Below are 21,225 nucleotides of genomic sequence, written 5' to 3' on the forward strand. Positions count from 1 at the left end.
TATGCGAATAACTATGTTTAGCGATTTATGTTGGGAAAAAAGTTGTGGTATCGTGCATAAATTACGTAACACACATAATAACGAATCACTGAGAAAAAAATTGATTCAACTCTAGCAGCTGGTGCAAAACAAATTGATTTTATTTATACAAAAAGCACCCTAAGGTTAAATTCCGAAAGATTTCCAAACTTACTTTTCATATTACGTAGTTGATGAGTCTCGCCAAAAGATTTTTCAAGATTTACAGATGTTATGTTTTCCCTTACATAATTTTACGGTTAATAAATAAAGATTTTTAAATCGTGAACTTCGAATAAGTCGTTTTCTAAATTTTTCATACTTTATGGCCGGCTCCCTAACATTCAAAACCTTATTATGCAACGAAAAACGAAAAAATAATAGAAATTACTTGAACGAAAATATGAAAAAAAGATGATTTCGAAAAAAAAAATTGTTCTACCAAAACCTTTATCATTTTAAACAATAGTTTCATCATCAGAATAGAAGTAATTAATTATAATTCAACGATTGATTACTTAAGGCGCCGATTTTCGCTTCACTTTTGTGTAAATTTCGACTTAGGCTGAAGAAAGCGAGATCAAACTATGAAATTGTGTTTGTTTACTCTCATAGGTCTCACTTGCCCCAGATGCTGAAATGCACTGGGGCAAGTGAGAGCAGTTAACTAAAGGTAATAAATGAAAATAAATTACAGCTTTTTCGTTCAAAATAACTTGTAAGCACTCCAAATATTATCCTGAAACCGAAAAAGTTTCACTTTATTTGTTATTCTATTTTTGAACGACGAATGTAGTACAGTACGTTAATCTCACTTAGTGAATTGAAAATTACATATGAACAACAATAACAAATATGATCTCTTTATGGTGAGAACAATAACAATTTTTGAATTCAAAGTATCCGCTGGTGTGATACCTATGTTTTCTATGAAGAACGTTTGCCTTAAAACTAACAAATAAAAAAAAATATGGCTGTAGGTCTCACTTGCCCCGGATTCTCACTTGCCCCGGGATACCTTATTGTGGATTTACCGGCTACTTGTATTCTACCGGTCGCTTCAGTATGGCCTCCAAAGTAGCCGTTTTATAAAAAAAGAGTAACTTAAAAATGATTTTAAACATTTTTATTGTATGCGCTATTCCTCGTTGCCACTAGCTACTCAGCGACATTCATTTTTTGACAATCAAGTTGATTTTTATATGAAAACGGCTACTTTGTAACGGTCACTTAAGTAACCGGTAGAATACAAGTAGCCGGTAAATCCACAATACTTTATCATACCTATCTTATTTTTTCAAACCACTGTAATTTGCGATTGTTTCAATGAAATGTTGTCAAATTTTCAGAGAAGTTGTTTGAATGTTGTATCTTTAGAATGGTGTTTGTGAAACTCGTTAATATTTCGTTTATGATTTGAAGAGCCAATGAGCCATCCTATGACAATATTGTCATATATGAGCTGATTCTATGAAAATAGAGGAAAATTTTCAAACAGTATAAACTTTGGTTTCCCTCGATATAACATTTTCAAATATTCAGAGGAGATACTAGAATAGTATGTCTTTCGAATGCCGGGTGTTAATTTGGAGTACATTTTTATTTGTTAATAGTGGTATCAGGCACACCGTGCGTGCTCATATACTCATATAAGGAAATCCTATGGAAATGGCTCAAAATCTTCAAATCACAAAAACTTTAGTTTCCCTCGATGAAAGATTTTCAAATTTGCAGAGGAGATACTAGAATAGTATATCTTTCGAATGCCGTGTGCCGTTTGGGTGGACATTTTTATTTATTAATAACGGTTTCCGGTACACCGTGCATTCATAAATGGTTAAACAAATACCGTCATACAACATTGTTTAATAAACGTTGAAGAAAAGTTTATGATGTTGGTGTAAATTGCTGATGGTTCTAACGTTGAACAAGAGTTTCACAACCGATGTACGATTATTCGATAAACATTTATTTCATCGTGCTTATAGAACGGTTGATGTTGAATAGATTCTCATTTTTGGGCGAACAAGAATTGAAGAACAGTTTTGTTTCAAAATTATTCAAATATAATACGACTTCCAGTTTAACAACGTTGCTTTGAGAAACATTTCATAAAGTAAAAATTGTTTCTTGGGGTGCCCTGGTACTCCACAGGCTCCGTTTGCGATTAGGTTTTTATAAGACCCCCCTAACCATTCATTCCTAGGCACGGTAAGCGTAAAGCCGCGTAACACCATGAATTTGGGGTCACCTGATTAGTGGATTCCTACCACTGGAACAGGCGGTCCGTAGTGCTATTCTTAGCCAGTTGAACTAACCACTACCGACACTACACAGCTATCTAGGCTGATCGGGAAAAGAAGTTAATATTGCTGATCAACTTCATACGGGCCCGAAAAGCCGAGTTCTTTGGAAATAATTAGACCCGTATTTTTTTTATTTCGTCATTAGGGTGACCAATTTTCATATAGGGTGGTCCAAAAATTCAAGGTTTTTCAAAACTTAAAATTTTAAAAAAATCGTAACTTTTGAACCAGTTGTCTGATTTTAAACTTCTTTTTTTTAAAGCTATTGAATTGTTGTTTTCAGGAAAAATACATTAAAGGGGCTAAAATGTAAAGAGTACTATAAAATATGCAAAGATATTAGTTTCTTCACGTTTTCATGGTCTCGGGACCAAAGAGGTACCCTGGTTTTATGTTTTTATCAGAAAATTCAGGAAATTTGGCGTAACATATCAAAAAATCAGAGATGTATGTTTTTTAGTTTTTGAGATGTGATTTTTTGAAAATAAAAGGTCAAATTTTCCCTTACAAGACACTTTTTTAAATTTGATTATATTTTGATTCCTTATAATATTATGGATACCAAAACCACCAGGAATCACTTTAAAAAGCAATACTATGCATAGTTTTATGAGAATTTGCAATTTTAGAGTAGCTAGTACTAAAATATATGACTCTATATATTCAAAAAATCATATCTCAAAAACAAAAATTTATGTATTTTTTTATATGTTACGCCAAATTTCCTGAATTTTCTGATAAAATATAAAACCAGGGTACCTCTTTGGTCCCGAGACAATGAAAACGTGAAAAAACTAATATATTTGCATATTTTATAGTACTCTTTACATTTTAGCCCCTTCAACGTATTTTTCCTGAAAACTACAACTCAATAGCTTTCAAACAAAAAAAAAAGAAGTTTAAAATCGGTCAACTGGTTCAAAAGTTACGATTTTTTGAAAATTTTTAGTTTTGAAAAACCTTGATTTTTTTGGACCACCCTATATGAAAATTGGTCACCCTAATAACGAAATAAAAAAATACGGGTCTAATTATTTCCGAAGAACTACAAGCCCACCAAGTTTCACGACAATCGGAGATGCACTATATCGTTTTTCTATGGAATGGCTGTATGTATACCTATGTATATTCTATGGGTAAAATAAGGTACCTTTTAGTCACATCCTTATTGGTCCAAAAGCATTCCAGTCCTTGGTGCTTTGAATTTGACAGATAAACATCTATTCTGATTCTTTGCGTTCAAAACCATTTGAAAATCCACTTAGTTTTATTATATGAAGGCGCTGTGTACAACTCGAAAGTCATGCAATTTTTCGACAAATTTATAGAATGTCAAATTGCATAACATTACTCACGCTCTCAACCAAAATATGCAACAGAAACTTACATTAAAATGGCTTTTCTGCATTCTTGGGAACATCATTGACTTGTAAAAATTATACAAACTCATGAATTAGAAAATCAATTTTTCGATTTTTTTGCCAATGACGGTGCCACTGCGCCGCGCTGCGAAACCACTATGAATGAACTTTCATTGCAGTGTTGTCTGACTGGCTCTTGTTTGAATGTTGCCAGTCGAACCGGGTGGTTCAGCACTCCTCCTCAACGTTGAACGATTTGATGCCGATCAATCGCCTCTCGAAGCTGTTGCAGTTTCCCAGACTGCATCGGTTTCGTTACTATGTAGCCCCCTTCCATTTGCTCGGTCGGACAATACTGTAATTGCACAGTGCCGTCTCGAACCATATATGTATTTGACAAAGTTGTATTTCGTGTCGATATGTTTCGCCTTGCGTTCGGTCTGATCTACTCGTGTCCTCATGTTGGTCCGAGTTGGTTATCCTCATGGACTTCGATTGGGAGAACCAGCTGCTGACCGACGTTTATCATTAGCTTCTGAATCCACTTTATCTCCTGTAGGCACTCGGCGTGGGCTCAGTATTCGGCCTCGGTACTTGATAAAACTAGACACTTTTGCTTATGGCAGCCCCATCCAGTGACCCGCATAGTTGTGAACAAAAAGCGTATTATCTCACATGCTGTCCACAACCACTTGCGGCTATTCCTAAACAATATGGCATAACACCCATCATCACTTCAAATGTTAGTATACTGTAGTATACCACTTAATATGACAAGAAATTATCGTGGCAAAAATGAACAATATGACAACAACTTCACAACAATAACAATAATATAATAACAATAACAATATTATTGTAATAAAATTTTTGAACAATATATGTAAAACAAAATCTGAACATCAACTGAAAATATCCGTTTATTGTGCTGTATGTTTAAATCAACAGTATACTATATTATTAGTATATTTTTATCTAGAAAATAACCATGCAGTTCAAGCTATAATACATGTACATATACTGTGTACACAAAGCAAGCATTCGGCTAAACAAATTAAGATTCTATTGAAATTAGTTCCCAATAAAAATCATCTGAAAAAATGTAGGTAAAGGTTGTAAATGCTTGTTTTGTATGCACAATATAATCATGCATGTAATAGTAGCGTGGTTCAAAATTTCGTTTTTGCTCCACACCGCTTATTCGATTCGTAACCAGATTCCATGCCTTCTCCCAAAAATGAGCTGATTTGCTTGAAAATTGATACTGCACAAGCCCTTCAAAGTTTGTATGGGAATTACTATGGGAAAAGGATGTTTTTCATTCAATTGACCGTAGCATTTCCCCAAGTGCCCTAGAGTGTTAGTTGACGCTTGGTAATCCTAGGCTACTCTATCAGCTACAACTATGCCGAAGACCACATTTAAATCGGACGCCTCATTAATTAGTTATCATTTTTTATCCAGCTGCAGAAATTTTAACAGTGATCGTTCAGCTTCCCAGCAGGCAACATTGCTGCACATGGCGCCCAAGATAGCACACATGAATCATGGCTACTATGTTTCAAGGCAAATTGCAGTGATGCCCATCGAATAAAAATCATGATCAAAGATTTTCATTAGGTATGGATAAAAATCGATAACTAATTAATGAGGCATCCGATTTGAACGTGGTCTTCGGCAAAGTTGCAACTGGTAGAGTAGCCTAGGAATACTAAGGGTCAACTTACACTCTAGGGTACTTGGGGAAATGCTACGGTCAATTGAATGAAAAACGTCCTTTTCCCATAGTAAATCTCATACAAACTTTGAAGGCCTTGTACACTCCCAATTTTCAACCAAATCAGCTCAATTTTTTGGAGAAGGCTTAGAATTTGGCTACGAGTCGAATAAGCAGTGTGGAGCAACAAAATTACAGCAAATCGACAACAAAATTAAGGCAAATTAAAAACATGATTTGTATTCAGCAACAAATATTACAAGCTTTATTTTTGTGTTAAATGTGCTATTTTAACTTGTAAATATTCCCCTTGTATTAATGCATATTTATAGGGCTCTGGCAGAATAGAGGACCGCATTCCTATTTCGATTGCCAACATTCAGGCCATTTCGGGCCGTGATTAAGTACTAGAGATGTAAACCTTTCCCTGGCACAGACTTCAAGTTATAGAACTCTAGTGTTGAAACCCGAATCGGGATGCCCCCTTAGGATTAGAAATTCATAGACAAAACTCAAGCTATGAAAGCAACTAATGCTGCGAACTAAAGGCAATTTGCCAGAGAAAATACGATTACAGGATTGAGTGATGGACGAAAAACATTTATGAAACCTCGTCATCCTGTCATCGGAAATTGTTATCCAATAGGGTAATAGGGCAAAATTTATGTTCTGTGTTGTGTTTGTCCATGTGTGATGTCCTAATTTATTACGCATTCATAAGGTTCCACAACAAGATGTTATATTTTAATATGCATTTGTAGTGCTCTATTATTTCTTGCAATAATGGCGCCCAACGTCGGCACGGGTTTTGTAGGTGTCCATGTTATGGCGCCCAACCGCAAAACCCACGCAGGCATTGTAAATAGCAATCGTATTAGGTTAGGCTTGTGTTTAGATGTAGAAGATTTTTCGTCGCGATCGTGACGGAGTATGGAAATGGAAAGCTTTGCCTGTTCTGCACAACTACATTGTGAAGCAAGTTTCCATTTCTTTTGTGTTGAGTATATTTAGTTAATCCAAGATCGATAATCCAATGATGGAATTTTTCTGATCGATTTCGAGTTTTTTGTTTGAGTTTGTACTAGTGCCGCCAACATCGAAAATCCAATGATGGAATGTTCTGTTCGATTTGGAATTGAAGCGTACGTACAGTTTTGTTGTGTTCCTGGTGTATTGCAGTAGGTCTAGCCGAACCAACTTCAAGGTCTTCTACCAGGACAGAAGAGTCTCTGTTGAAGTTGGATGTATGTTATATGTTAAGGGTACCTTTCATATAAGTTTTATATAATTTGAGTAAGGATTGTATCGGAAATTAACTATAAACGTTCACAATTGCCTGAAAAATAATCTGTTCGAAATAAAGAAAACTTTATTTTTGGAGATACTATATAAATCTCTTAAATAAAGAATGGCAGTTCTGATTTTCAAAAAATAATCATTTAACTTGGACTTTTATCTCAAAGATTGCACATATGTTTTAAAAATTTTGGAAACCTCCTAAAAATTTAAAATTGCGAATACTGTGGGAAAATATTCAATTTTTTCTCTTATTTTTGCGCAAATATATTGGCACAATCACACAAAATAAAATATGTTAAATACGAACAATACCACGCAAATTTTAATGCTTGTAATCCACCATTGGTGCAATCGGGTTTTTCTTTTTCTTCCGTTTCTTTTGCTATATGATAAACATAATAGGGATTGTTCATAAACCACGTTGATCAAATTTTGGTTATCTCAAACCGCGCTCTCCCTCGTAGACATTCGACCATAGAAACATTTGAACATTTGTATGGAACGCAGACTTTAGCCAGGCCGGTCAGAGTACGTCCGATTCGTTTTTTGCGCGGGTCGTTTTTTTTACTATAAGTATACACGGTGTTAAATAAGTTCGGATACACAATAAAAATGAACTTATTTCCCATCTGAAATTCAGATTTGTGAATGTTGTAATTGATGTAATTGAAAGCTCACATAATAGTGATCAAATACAGTATATATTTTGAAAAAAAAAACTGTCCTATATCCTTTTGCAATAATTGCAAATGTGTCTCGAGTTTCTTTCGGCCGGCACGCACGTCTTTCATTGGTATTTCGTCTAGTTTTTATTGAGCAATGGTGTTAAGTTAAATTTGTTGTCCTCAGCATTAGTGGTAGCAACTATGACCATACGAAAAAATCAATAAGATTCAGATTGGGTGAAGAACGGAGTCATTTTATCTTGTTCTTTAAAATTGCTAAAATTGACACTGTATCTGTTTTAATGATTTTTGTTTTGTAAAAAAGCAAGGCTGCGTTATATGATATATCTCAGTTTAACCCATAATTATCTTTTCCAAAACTTGATTACATACCTATTTTGGCAAAATTGGCTTTATCCCTGACGAACCAGCACAATTGTGCTGTTGAGCGGTAGCAGTTTTGCATATTTTTTTTCATCTGTTTAGACTTTGTTTTATGTGATGTAAACTGTTTAAATAATTCAGCCATTACTTATACTTGTTTGTGTGTAAACAAACTTTTGTTTACGTTGCCTGTGAGATCTACCACAACAAGGTAAACAAAAAGTGGACAAAACCCGTAAAACATGAAAAAGTCTTGTCTGTCGCATAATTTTCATTTCCGATTTGTCTAGGTAGTCAAAGCTAGAAATCGAAAGATAAAGAGTAGTTCTTTCAAATGAGGGTAAAATAATTGTTGTTTTGTTGGGAAATCTAAGAGTTCTGGAGAGCCAAAGTTGAGCCATTTGTATGGAGATTTCATTTTTTTGCGCGCCTTCACGAAAGGGTTATATAATGTATTTATGCCTTTTTCTTAGATTTAAGGTGAATATATGACGAAGCCACACCTGGAATTTTCAAAAGCACTCGCTGATGGTGACCAATCGATCAACTTTTCAGCTCAAACCGACATTCGATTCTTCAGATTTGTGCTCTTGAAAATTCGAGCTGTGGCTTCGTTATATATTCATCTTAAGCACATTTTGACTAAACTTGCAAATTTATCGCCATATCATCCCTGAATCAGCAGTGTAAAACTTTTGTCTATTAATTTAGTTATTTTAATTTAGTATAGTGAGATGTAAACTCAAAAGTCAACGTTTTAGACTTCTGTAGCATGTAGCATCCAGCGTGCCGGAGCTTACAAACTTTAGATACATCTAAAGCTTAAAAAAAAAGTAGAAAAATACGTTATTCAAAACCATATGCTGCATTTGATCAGTATTATATGACCTTTCAATAAATACATTTACTTTGAAAATCTGAATTACAGATGTGAAATTTATTCAAGTTATATGGTGTATCCGAACTTAATGAACACCGTGTATTTTAAACCTATTAACTTGATTTTTTGCACATGGATCTAATGATGTCTCTCAGTGCACACATTTTCATGTAAATTTACAATGTTACAGCAAAAAAAAACACGTGCAAAAAAGAATTGGGTGTACCGGATGCATAATACCTATGAGCATGACACAAATAGACAAAATGTCGTTATTAAAGCAAGACCGACCATATTTTTTAGTCCTTAGTTATGGTGGATATTGTATATGAATTTTCATTTTAGGTAAACTATGGGCCATCGGTGGTTACGACGGGGAATCAAATCTGTCTACAGTGGAAGTAAGTATTTTGAGTATAAACAAACTTGTATGTAAGCCTAAAGGGGCCATTAGACTGTTTGTCATAATGACAAATATTTGCCATTGTAATCTGACATTCATCCGAGGTTGCCATGATTTACATTGTGTTGGGCTTGTTTGGCCAAATATTTGTCATGTCTAATGGGACCTTAACATTCGAAAAAAATATTAGTGGTTCACTTCAGAGAACCGAAGTACCGTAAAACGTTTAACTCCTGTCGGGAGTAGTTCACATAAAGATTCTTAATACCATCCCGATCAGAAAGGCATAACAAAAACATGTATCAACGGTTGATATATATATCAAGGTTTGTTTTATTAAGATATATTTGTTGGATTTGGCACGAAAACTAGTTTGTATTATTTCAAGGTTCTAACAAAGTCAGTTTCAATAAATGAATATGTGATTTGATCATCATTATATCAACATTATAACAAACTCAGTAATAATTTTTAAAATGCAATGTGCAACTAATCAATATTTTTTGGTAGTGTTTAGTGCGTAAATTACCGGCTGTATGGCGCCATTGTGTTTAGAAAATACACAATTGTTGATATCCTTTATTATATGAACTACCAAAAAAGCTCATGTCTTCATCAAATTTGTACAGAAAGCTTATGACTTCGGAATGTGGAAAATGAGGTAAGCAACTCCACCATTACGTGATGATATTAAGTAATTTTAAATGTTTCTTATCATGATCCAGATCACCTACACAGTTCGTATGTTCAGCGAAGTAGTTCATGATTCTTGAAATTCTCGAATGGTGTAAAATTGTATGCACAATTTCACCACTACTACGAGCTATTTGATATGTTAAATCTCATTATTCTGCTGTCTTAGGAAGTTCAGATCATCACTTATCAGCGAAGTTGTCGAGAAGTCCTGTGCTCTCAAGTGGAAAATGTTATATGTAATTGAACTTCGGCGTTTTCAGGATTTTGTACATGTCTTACAGGTTGAATGTTTATTATAGATGGCTACGGAGTACTTTCAAGGAATATTTCTAGATATATTCAAAGTATACTAGGGAGGTCACTAGAAGTTCTTCCAGAGATCTCTCCGAGAGTTTTCTCAGCGATTCCTACGTGAATTCTTACTGACGATCGTCTAGTCAAATATTCAAATATTGCGCCAAAAGTTCTTAAAGAGATTTCCCCTAGAGTTCCTCTAGAAATTGTGGTTGGAGAATTTTTCAGCTACTTCTCTAAGGATTTCTTAAGAAAGGCTTCCGATGATTCCTACAAAAAATTACTCTATAGATTCCTACGGTAATTCCTCCAAGGAATTCCAATAATTTTCAAAGGTTTCCCCCAGGAATTTCTGCAAAAAATCCATAAGAAATTCCTCCACGTATTCTTCCGGGTAATCCTGTAAGGAATTCTTCAACAATTCCTCCATGACTTTATTCCATGACCTTCTCTTTGAATTCTTCAAAGAACTTTGCCCCAAGGATTTGTTGGAAGATTAGTTCATATACATGTTGAGATCCCAAGTAAACCACTCCTATGAACCATCATCTCTGATCATAGAACACGAAAACACATTCCAATTCACCAATTATATTTCACAGACCAGATTACGTCACCTTTGATCTGTCGGAGCTCCCAACTTAAACTACTAATATGAATTCAATTGTACAGTATACAGATCGTGATAGAGATTTCCCGCAAGGTTTAACTTAAGTTTAAAATCCAACATACATTTTGTCCCTTGAAAATTTCTTCAGAGAATCCAAAAGGGAGATTCTTTAAGACATCCTTAGCAAATTACTTCAGCCTATGCATCAAAAATTTCCTTCATCAGGAAAAATCCATCAGAAATTCTGAAGGATCTCAGTAATTAATTAAGTTCTAGTTTTAAAGTTAAACTTTTCAATCCAATTCCAATTTCTTCGAAATTTCTTAGTATGAGGTCACTCAGTCTCTGTTGTGAATATCACTACAATTAACTACAGCTTTTTTCCGCATAGATAATCTGTGTATGCATATCTGCCGATCGAAATAGTTATGTACTAGCAAATGAAGTGTAGTTGTTTTAATAAAGTTAAGAATTTACGGTGGATATTCCTACCAAAACATTCACCACGTTAGCGCCATAATACTACTGAACAACTTTGCAGAAGGAATATCATTCATTAATTTATAATAATGAAATAAAACATGCCAAAAAACGCTTTAAACATTCAAATAAACGCTGGCGCAACTAGTGCTTAGTTACACACTTTTCACTATATGAAAGCTATCTCTTCAATTTAGTTAATAACACGAAGATATAATTGCTATCAACTGTTTCGTGTGACGCCCATTCGTGTAGGTACAGCGATGTGGGCTCCAGCTTCGAAGTAGTGAACGCTGGCTCTAGTGCACAATGAGCGCACACGCCATTGAAGCTGAGGGACTAAATGGGCTGTAGTGTAGTAACGTGCATGGTGACGTCATAACTGGGTATGGTGACGTCATACTTTCCCTCTCCGGTATGTTGGATCAGCAGGTCTATTTATAGAGGAGCTACCAATATGAAGAATAATTTCAGCATATATCGCCCCTCACTTCAAGTGCTGTGATGGCCTCACTAGTAAAAACGACGAGCTCCTGTTCTAAGATATAGCCGTCGTAGGTTCGAATCCCTGGGTTTTATGTATACTACGTGGAGAAGTTTTTTGATGCCAGTAACTTTTTACTAAAAATAAAATTTCACTCTAAAAATTGATTACCCAAAAATGAGTTAATTTTTACACTACTTAATTTTTACCCAATATATTTATAACTGCTTTATAACAACATGTGATATAATTTGATTGATTTTTTATATCTCATTTTGTTATAAGCTTGTTATAATTGTATCAAGACCTGTTATAATTATGTTACGACTAGAGCAATTTTAGTTATATTTTTTTTATTTTAACACCTAACCGGCGAATTTTATAACTCATTCTGTTATGAAAGATCTTTGAAATAAATAACTTAATCGGTTATAATTTTGTTATGCCTTTCTGATCGGGATGTATGCATCTAAATTTTTTGCTATAAAGAAAAATCTAACTTATAATTTACAATATTTGAGTTAAGTTCTAATGTATATGGATATCCCTTTCGGGACGAACCAACACAATTGTGTTGTTCGGCAGCAATAATTTCAAACTTTTTTTTATGCTATTTAATCTTTGTTTCATGTGGTGTAATCAATTTTAATTACTGAATTATTACTTATACGTGTATATGTGTACCTTTACTTTTGTTTTTATTGTTTACGATATTCATCACAACAAGTTAGCCAAACGTAAACCAAAGCTCGAAAAGTTTTATCTGTCGTATTTTTTTAAATATTGTTTAACTATGTATGCAGAGATAAATAACAAAAGAGAACGAGTAGTAATTTGTAGCAGGGAAAAAAGTTGTAGTTTTTTTTAACTTAGCAAAGATTTCTGGGGTGGCAAAGTTGAACTAGCACAATTGTGCTGGTTCGTCTCTTACCCGGTCGATGTTCGAAAAAAAAAACGTTTCTGTCTTTTAGTCAAATTATTTGGGTCGTTATGGTGATTCAAATTCATATTGGGGCGATAGAAATAGACATCAGGGTGATCAAAAATTACGCTAGGGTGATCTCAATAGATATTAGGGTAACCCAAACAAATAAAAGGGGTCTTTCAATCAACTCAAATGGACATCAGGGTGAAAAATGTACACAAGTCAAACTGAAGTGTACATGTGAGTGGTTCAAAAAGCTGTTAAGGTGACCCCAGGGTAAGTCAAATAACAAATAATGTACCTATGGCAAGAGGTTAGGGTAGTTTGTCATTTTGATTGAGCATTAACTTAGATCTATTTAAGCGCTTAGGAACTTCAAATTTATATTAGGGTGACCAAGATAACTATGGTTTGATCAAATGTGTATAAGGCCGTTACAAATATTCATTTCACTTTTTGTCCCACCACTCTTTCGAGGGGGGAGGGATGGAAATAATAAATATTTTTTTCTGAAAAATATAAGAACTCATCGGATTTGTTAAACAATTATTAGCAAGACTCTATATTTAGATAAATATTTTTTTATATGCTCCCTCAAAATGCAAAATTCTGCCAAACATTTTTAAAGGAGGAGGGGGGGGGGGGGTTGACAAAAAGTCAAAATGAAATTTGTATGTATCCGCCTTATCTTTGAAATGGTTTGAGTCAACCAGAGCAGCTATAAAATTCGAAGGATTCCTTTTCATTTAATGAATTGTCACTCAAATGACTTACTGGAGTAGACACGAAACACAAAAAGCCTTGAAAAGTTCCGCCAGACTGAAAAAATATTGGATGTCGGGTCAAATTTTACCGAATGTTAGATCACTGTTGGATCCACATCGGATAACCAGCTCAATTGAATGTGACGTTTGATAGGGGCTGTCCATAAACCACGTGGTCATTTTTTTGGGACTTTTCAACCCCCCCCCCCCCCCGCGTGATCATTAGTCCATACAAAAATTTTTATTGGTCCATACAAAATGGTCATTGCCCCCCCCCCCCCCCCAATGACCACGTGGTTTATGGACAGCCCCATATTGAATCTTTGCTACACTGTAGCAACAGCAGATCTCTGTTAGAGTTTTTGGCATTTGTCCGGCTCGAATTCACTCGGTAGAGGAATATAACCCCGCTGGTGTGTGGCATACTGCCCTGATACCCAGGGATATACAAGTCTGTTGTTCCCGAATAAAAAAATACAGTAGAATAACCGAACGTTGTATTGTAACAGTACTATTTAGAACCATATTTTTACAATTGACGCCACTGTAAAAATAAAAATACAAAAAATAATAAGATGTATTGTAGACACCATACCGTACCATACCATAAGGTTTCTGCAATATATTATACAGGTTGTTAAGTATCGTAACAATATAAAAATATTTTTCTCCATATATATTTTTTTTTGCAAAACCATACATTTTATTGTTAATGAATTGTTGAAATATTGATACGTGGGTTTAAATATACCGTACATTGTATGGTACATGAATGGTTTCAAACAATAAAATGTACCGTAAATATTTTTTTTAAATTGTAATTTCACTACTGGTAATACGTTTAATCAAATGGTTTTGGAATTGTTCTCTTTTGTTATGTTGTATTGTTTCACATTACATAAACAATATAATGTTATATTATCTTGTCTTTTTCCTCCTGTTAATGGCATCTTAGGCCGTTCGCAATGCTGTTTTATTTTGTATGGCGAGTATTAAAATTTTTAAAACTCGCCATACAAAATAAAACAGCATTGCGAACGGTCTTAGGCTTACTAGATTTATTAGAAATTGCTTTGGGAACTCTCCAGAGCGTTTTGGATAACCCTCAGGCTCCCATACCCCACCAGCCAGATAACCGGGTTTTGCAAACTAAGCATTATTTGTGGCAACACTTTGAGCGGCATGATGGAACTATGCCGAGTGCGCTAATTGTTATTAGACCACTAATGTAGTTGCATGAAAAGGGTGATGAGGTACATAAGTATCATTACAGCGTGCTTAACCGTTATTGCAATATTGCTCATGAGAAAACTGTCAAGTTCGATTCAAATATAAGTTAGGTTAAAAAGCGAACGCGCAGGCGAACCTATATTAGAAGTCATTTCAGTGTTCAGTCCAGTTCATATGTTAAAGATGGCTCTACGTCAAAGATAAAGTTTGTCAATCGCATTTGGTTCGATTATGGTCGAAGGCAAGTTCACAAGAGAGAAGAAGAGAAAACACCCCTAAATGCAAATACAGAAAGAATTGTGTTGAACTCATCCACTGATTTACGGTAATCTCCATCTGCGTCTTTCCGGGTTGACTTACATTCGTATTTCTCTCATCGCACTCTACATACCTAGTCCGCAATATCTCTTGGATCTGCAGTTCTTGGGACATCTGGTTTACCACTGATTTAAACATTTTATTGACTTTATAAATTGATGTTTCAACTTATTCACTTTTTTCTCATTCCTTTCCTCTGCCTCGAAAAGGTCATAAATATCAACAAAACAAAGCACGGAAAAAATCTAAAACCTAATAAATAATAAAAATGCACGAAAAAATAATGATTCGGAAAAGTGAATCGTTCAAACGTAAGAAAAACAGTATAATATATTGTTACATAAAAATCGAATGTAAATGTATAGTAGCTACAATGTGCAAAGCTTTTAGCGACCCATTTCATTACAATACACTTTATTGTAGCTGGTACACTGTATGGTGCAGGAATGGTTTTTCATTAAATACCCTATGGTTAGTTTTTATCCGGGTTGCGGAATCTATTATTTCGTTGATTTTGAAAAATGAGTTTTCACAGGATGAATATGACTATTCCATAAAAAAAAAATAAATATTCAATAAAAATAAACACTTCGATCAACCTTCCAAAATAATTGTTGAGAAAAATGTAGTGACGACTGTAGAAATTCGAAAATCCATGAGGAATTCCACCTGAAATTCCTTGACAAATTTCTCAGAAATTTCTTGAGGAATTCCTTCATTTCTAAAGCTCCTTGAGAAATTCCATAAGACATTCCTTCGAGAGTTCGTCTACGATTTTTTTAGAAGATTCTTCGGGAATTCCTTGAGGAATTTCTTTGAAATAGATTTAGAATATTCCTTGAGGAACTCCTTCGGAGTTTTCGTGAGCAATTCTTCCGAAAATTCCTTGAGGAATGCCTTCAAAAATTCTTGGAGGAATTCATCCGGAAATTTCTGTGAGAATTCTTTCCCAAATTCCTGAAGCAATTCTTTCGAGAATATTGAAAAAAAAATCACTAAAAGTCTCTTGAGATATCCCTTCTGAAATTCCATAAGGAATTTCTTTAAAAATCTTTCAAAACATCATTGAAAAAATATTTCGGAAATTCCTGAAGAAATGCTTTTTGTGATTTTTTATTTCCTAGAGGAACTCATTCGGAAATTCTTTGAAGAGTTCCTTTAAAAATGCCTTGATAAGGAAAATTCGGAAATTGTTAAAGGAGTTTTTTTTGACATATGTCTGAAATGTCTTATGGAATACCTCCGGAAATTTTGTGAGAAATTGTTTGATAAGTTCGTTGAGGATTTTTTTCGTTTTTTTATAAATCTTTACGAAATTCCTCAAGGAATTCCAGCGAAAGATCCTTGAGAAGTTTCTTCGGAAATTCCTCAAGAAATTCCTTCAAAAATATATTGCGAAACTCTTACGAAAACTTGAGAAACTTCTTCAAACATTCCTTCAGAAAAACGTTTGGGGATTATGTGAAAAAATCCTAAGGAATTTTTTTGAGGACAACCGTCAAAAATTTTTGGGAAGAATTCATTCGGAAATTTTTGGAGGTATTTAAAAGCAAATCCATAAGAAATTTCTTTGGAAATTCCGGGAGGGATTTCTTTGGAAATTCGTAGAGGAATTCCTTCGGAAATTCAGGAGAAAATCCTTTGAAAATTCCAGGAGAAATTCCTTTGAAAATTCCTGAAGGAATTCCTACGGAAATTCCTGGACAAGCTCCTCCGGAAACTCATGGAGAAATTCTTCGGGAAAATCCTGGAGGAATTCCCTCGGAAATTCTTGGAGCAATTCCTTCGAGAATTCGTGGAGGATTTCCTTTGGGAATTCGTGGAAGAATTTCTTCGGAAATTCCTGGAGTAATTCCTTCGAAAATACCTGGAGAAATTCCTTCCTGAAATTTCTGGAGGAATTCCTTCGGAAATTCATAGAGGAATTCCTTCAGAAAATCCTTGAGCGATTCCTTCGCAAAAGTCCTGGAGAAATTCCTTCTGAAATTTATGGAGGAACTCCTTCGGAAATTCGTGAAGGAATTCTTGGAGAAATTCTTTCGAAAGTTCCTGGTGGAATTCCTTCGGATATTCATGAAAGAATTCCTTCGGAAATTCCGGCAGGAACTGCTTTGAAAATTCCAGGTGAAATTCCTTTGAAAATACCTGGAGGAAATCCACCGGAAATTACTGCAGGAATTCCCTCGGAAATTCCAGCAGGAATTCCTTCGGAAATTGCTGGAAGATTTCCTTCGGAAATTTCTGAAGGAATTCCTTCGGAAATTTATGAAGGAATTCCTTCGGAAATGCAGAAGAAATTTCTTTGAAAATTCCTGGAGGATCTCCTTCGGAAATTCCTGGAGGATCTCCTCCGGAAATTTCCGAAGAAATTCATCCGGAAATTCATGGAAAAATTTCTCAGGAAATTCCTGGAGGAATTCCTTTGAAAATTCGTGGAGGAATTTCTTTAGAAATTCGTGAATGAATTATTTCGAAAAATTTCTGGAGCAATTCCTTCGGAAATTCATGGAGGAACTCCTTCGGAAAATGCTTTAGGATTTCCTTCGCAAAATTCCTGGAGGGATTCCTTCGGAAATTCATGGAGGAATTCCTCCGGAAATTCCTCAAGGAATTTCTTCGGAAATTCGTGGAGGGATTCCGTCGGATAATTTCTGGAGGAATTCATTTGGAAATTCGTGGAGGGATCTCTTCGGGCATTCATGAAGGAATTCCTTCGGAAATTCCAGGAGGAAATCCTTTGAAAATTCCAAGAGGAATTCCCTTGAAAATTCCTGGAAGAAATCCTTTGGAAATTCCTGGAGGAATTCCTCCGGGAATTCCTACAGAAATTTGTGGAGGATTTTTTCCGAAATTTCCTGGAGGAATTTCTCCGGAAGTTCCTGGAGGAATTCTCTCGGAAATACATGGAGGAATTCATTCGGAAAATCCTGAAGGAATTCCTTCGCAAAATTCCTGGTGGAATTACTTCGGAAATTCATGGAGAAATTCCTTTGGAAAATTCCAACGGAATTTCTCCAGGAATTTCCGACAGAATTTCTCCTGGAATTTCTGAAGGAATTCTTCCTGGAATTTCCAAAAAAAAATCCTTAAGGAATTTCCAAAAGAGTTTCCCCAGGAATTTCCGAAGGAATTTCCAAAGGAATTCCTCCAGGATTTTCCAATGGAATTCCTCCGGGAATTTTTAAGAAGTTTCTCTAAGAATTTCCGAATGAATTCCTCCAGGAATTTCCGAAATAATTGCTTCACGAATTTCAGAAGGAATGCATCCAAGAGATTCCGGAGGGATTTATCCAGGAATTTCCGAAGAAATTCCGAAAGAATTTCTGCAGGAATTTCCATGAATCTTCAAACGAATTCGTCCAGCAATTTCGGAAGGAATTCCTCCCGGAATTTCCGAAAGAATTCTTTCAGGAATTTTTGAAGGAATTCCTAACGGAATTTGTAAAGAAATTCCTCCATGAATTTTCGAGAGAATTCCTCTTGGAATTTCCAAAAATAAAATCCAAATCTTCTGGAGGATCGACTGAGGATTTTATTCTACGATTTAAACGGCTACGCAGTCTTTCAATTTGGGTAAACAAGGTTTATTATTTGCCCGACGTTTCGACACTGGGGTTTTTTTGTGTCACCTTCAGGGGTAATTAAATTAAATTACCCCTGAAGATGACACAAAACCCCAGTGTCGCAACGTCGAGCAAATAGTAAACCTCGTTTTCCCAAATTAAAAGACTGCGTAGCCGTTTAAATCGTAGAATAAAATCCACAAAGACTTTCCGAAAAAAATTCCCCAGGAATTTCCGAAGGAATACCTCCAGGAATTTCTGAAGGAATTCCTCCAGGAATTTCCGAAAGAATACCTCCAAGAATTTCCGAAGGAATTCTTCCAGTAATTTCCGAATAAATTATTCTAGCAATTTCCGAAGCAATTCCTCCTGGAATTTCCAAAGGAATTCGTCCAGTAGTTTCCGAAGGAATTCCTCCAGGAATCATAAAAATCATTCCTCTAAGAAATTTAGAATGATTTTTTTTCCAGGAATGTCCTAAGGAATTCATCCAAGGATTTTCTCAGGAATTTCTCTATAGATTTCTGAAAGAATTCCTCCGGAAATTTCTGGAGGTATTCATCCAAGATTTTCCGGGGGAACTCCCCAAGGAATTTCCGAAGGAATTCCTCCAGAAATTTTCGAAGGAATTACTTCAGGAATTTCCGAAAGAATTCCATCAGGAATTTCCGAAGGAATAGAACAGATCGATGAAGTACTAGATTTGTAGTTATGAGCTGATTTTTAGTATGGTGAGAAGATCAATTCTCCGTTTCTGCAATGAAATGGTTCAAAAAGCGTGGGTATTATGGTTCCTTGCCTAATTTGATGCTGTTTGAGCAAAACTTTGGGCAACAGTTTTGTTGTTTTCTTCATTTCTTGCAACATAAACAACATAGTTATCCAAAGTTTTGCTCAAACAGCATCAAATTAGGCAAGGAATCATAATACCCACGCTTTTTGCACCATTTCATTGCAGAAACGGAGAATCGACCTTCTCACCATACAAAAATTCAGCTCATTACTACAAATCTAGTACTACACCGAACGTGCCCCATTCCTTCAGGAATTTCCGAAGGAATTCTTTCAGGAATTTGCGAAGGGATTCCTCCAAGAATTCTGATTTTTTTTTAAAGGAATTCCTCCAGGATTTTTTGAAGGAATTGCTCCAGGAATTTCCGAAGCAATTCCTCCCGGAATTTCCGGAAGAATTCCTCCAGGAATTCCTAAAGAAATTCATTCTGGAATTTCCGAATGAATTCCTCCAGGAATCTCCAAAGGAATTCGTCCAGCTATTTCCGAAGGAATTCCTCCCGGAATTTCTGAAAGAATGCCTCCAGAAATTTCCGAAAGTATTTATCTAAGATTTTTCGAAGGACCTCATCACGGAATTTTCGATGGAATTCCTCCAGTAATTTCCGAACGAAGTCCTTCACGAATTTCCGATGGAATTTCTCCAGAAATTTCAGAAGGAATTCTTCCAGGATTTTGCGAAGGGATTTCTCCAAGAATTTTGGAAGGAATTCCTTCAGGAATTTCCAATGGAATTCCTCCACCAATTTCCGATGGAATTCCTTCAGGAATTTCTGAAAGAATTCCTCCAGAAATTCCTAAAGGAATTTCTCCTGGAATTTCCGAATGAATTCCTCCGGGAATCTCCAAAGGAATTCGTCCAGCAATTTCTGAAAGAATTCCTCCCGAAATTTCTGAAAGAATTCCTCCAGGAATTTTTAAAGGAATTTCTAATGGAATTTCCGAAGGAATTCCTTCCGGAATTTCCGAAAGAATTCCTTCAGGATTTTCTGAAGGAATTCTGCTAGGAATTTCCGACGGTAATTCTCCAGAAATTTCCAAAAAAAATCTAAAAAGAATTTCCGAAAAAAATCCTCCAGGAATTTCTGAAGGAATTCCTCCAGGAATTTCCGAAGGAATTCCTCCAGCAATTTCCAAGAGAATTCGTCCAGCAATTTCCGAAGGAATTCGTCCAGTAATTGCCGAAGAAATTATTGCAGGAATTTCCGAAGGAATTCCTCCTGGAATTTCCAATGAAATTCGCCTAGCAATTTCCGAAGGGATTCCTCCCGGAATTTCTGAAAGAATTCCTCCAGGAATTCCTCCTGGAATTCCAAATGAATTCGTCCAGCAATTTCCGAAGGAATTCTTCCCGAAATTTCTGAAAGAATTCCTCCAGGAATTTCCGATGGAATTCCTCCTGGAATTTTCGAAGGAATTCCTGCAAGAATTTCCAAAAAAATGCAAAAAGTATTTCCGAAAAAAATCCTCCACGACTTTCCGAAGGAACTCCTCCAGGACTTTCGGAAGGAATTCCTCCAGGAATTTTCAATGACATTCGTCCAGCAATTTCCGAAGGAATTCCTCCAGGAATTTCCAAAAGCATTCCTCCAGGAAGTTTGTAATTATTTTGTCCAGGAATTTCGTAAGGAATTCACCTAAGGATTTCCTCACGAATTTCTCTATGGATTTCTGAAAGAATTCCTCCAGGAATCTCCGAAGGTATTCATCCAAGATTTTCCCAAGGAACTGCCCATAGAATTTCCGATGGAATTCTTCCAGGAATTTGCGAAGGGATTCCTCCAGGAATTTTGGATGGAATTCTTTCAGGAATTTCTAAAGGAATTCCTCCAGGTATTTCCGAAGGAATACCCTCAGGAATTTTCGAAGGTATTCCTCCAAGAATTTCCGAAGGAATTCCTGCATATATTAAAAAAATACGAGGATGCAGGAGAATTTTATTTTTACTAGTCAAAAACAGCTCTGATCATCTAAGTTTTTCGGTTAAGTTAGAATATAGTTGATCGGTCAGGGGGGGAGGGGTGGGACACCGCCCA

General features: G+C 35.5%; 1 protein-coding gene across 4 annotated transcripts in view; it reads left to right on the forward strand.

The window, feature by feature from the left end:
- The window catches only part of LOC109419430 (kelch-like protein 18), a 386,574-nt gene that overhangs the window by 319,500 nt on the left and 45,849 nt on the right, over nt 1-21,225 (forward strand). For 2 of the 4 annotated variants that reach the window (XM_062858821.1, XM_062858820.1), the window contains exon 13: nt 8,976-9,031. The exons of 1 other annotated variant lie outside the window; for it this stretch is intronic. In XM_062858821.1, the coding sequence (XP_062714805.1) occupies nt 8,976-9,031 (56 nt within the window). Of the gene's footprint in view, nt 1-8,975; nt 9,032-21,225 lie in introns of those variants that run through there. One more of the 4 variants, XM_062858822.1, reaches the window with a different exon arrangement.

The sequence above is a fragment of the Aedes albopictus genome, chromosome 3 (genome assembly GCF_035046485.1).
Source record: "Aedes albopictus strain Foshan chromosome 3, AalbF5, whole genome shotgun sequence".
Taxonomy (NCBI): Eukaryota; Metazoa; Arthropoda; class Insecta; order Diptera; family Culicidae; genus Aedes; species Aedes albopictus.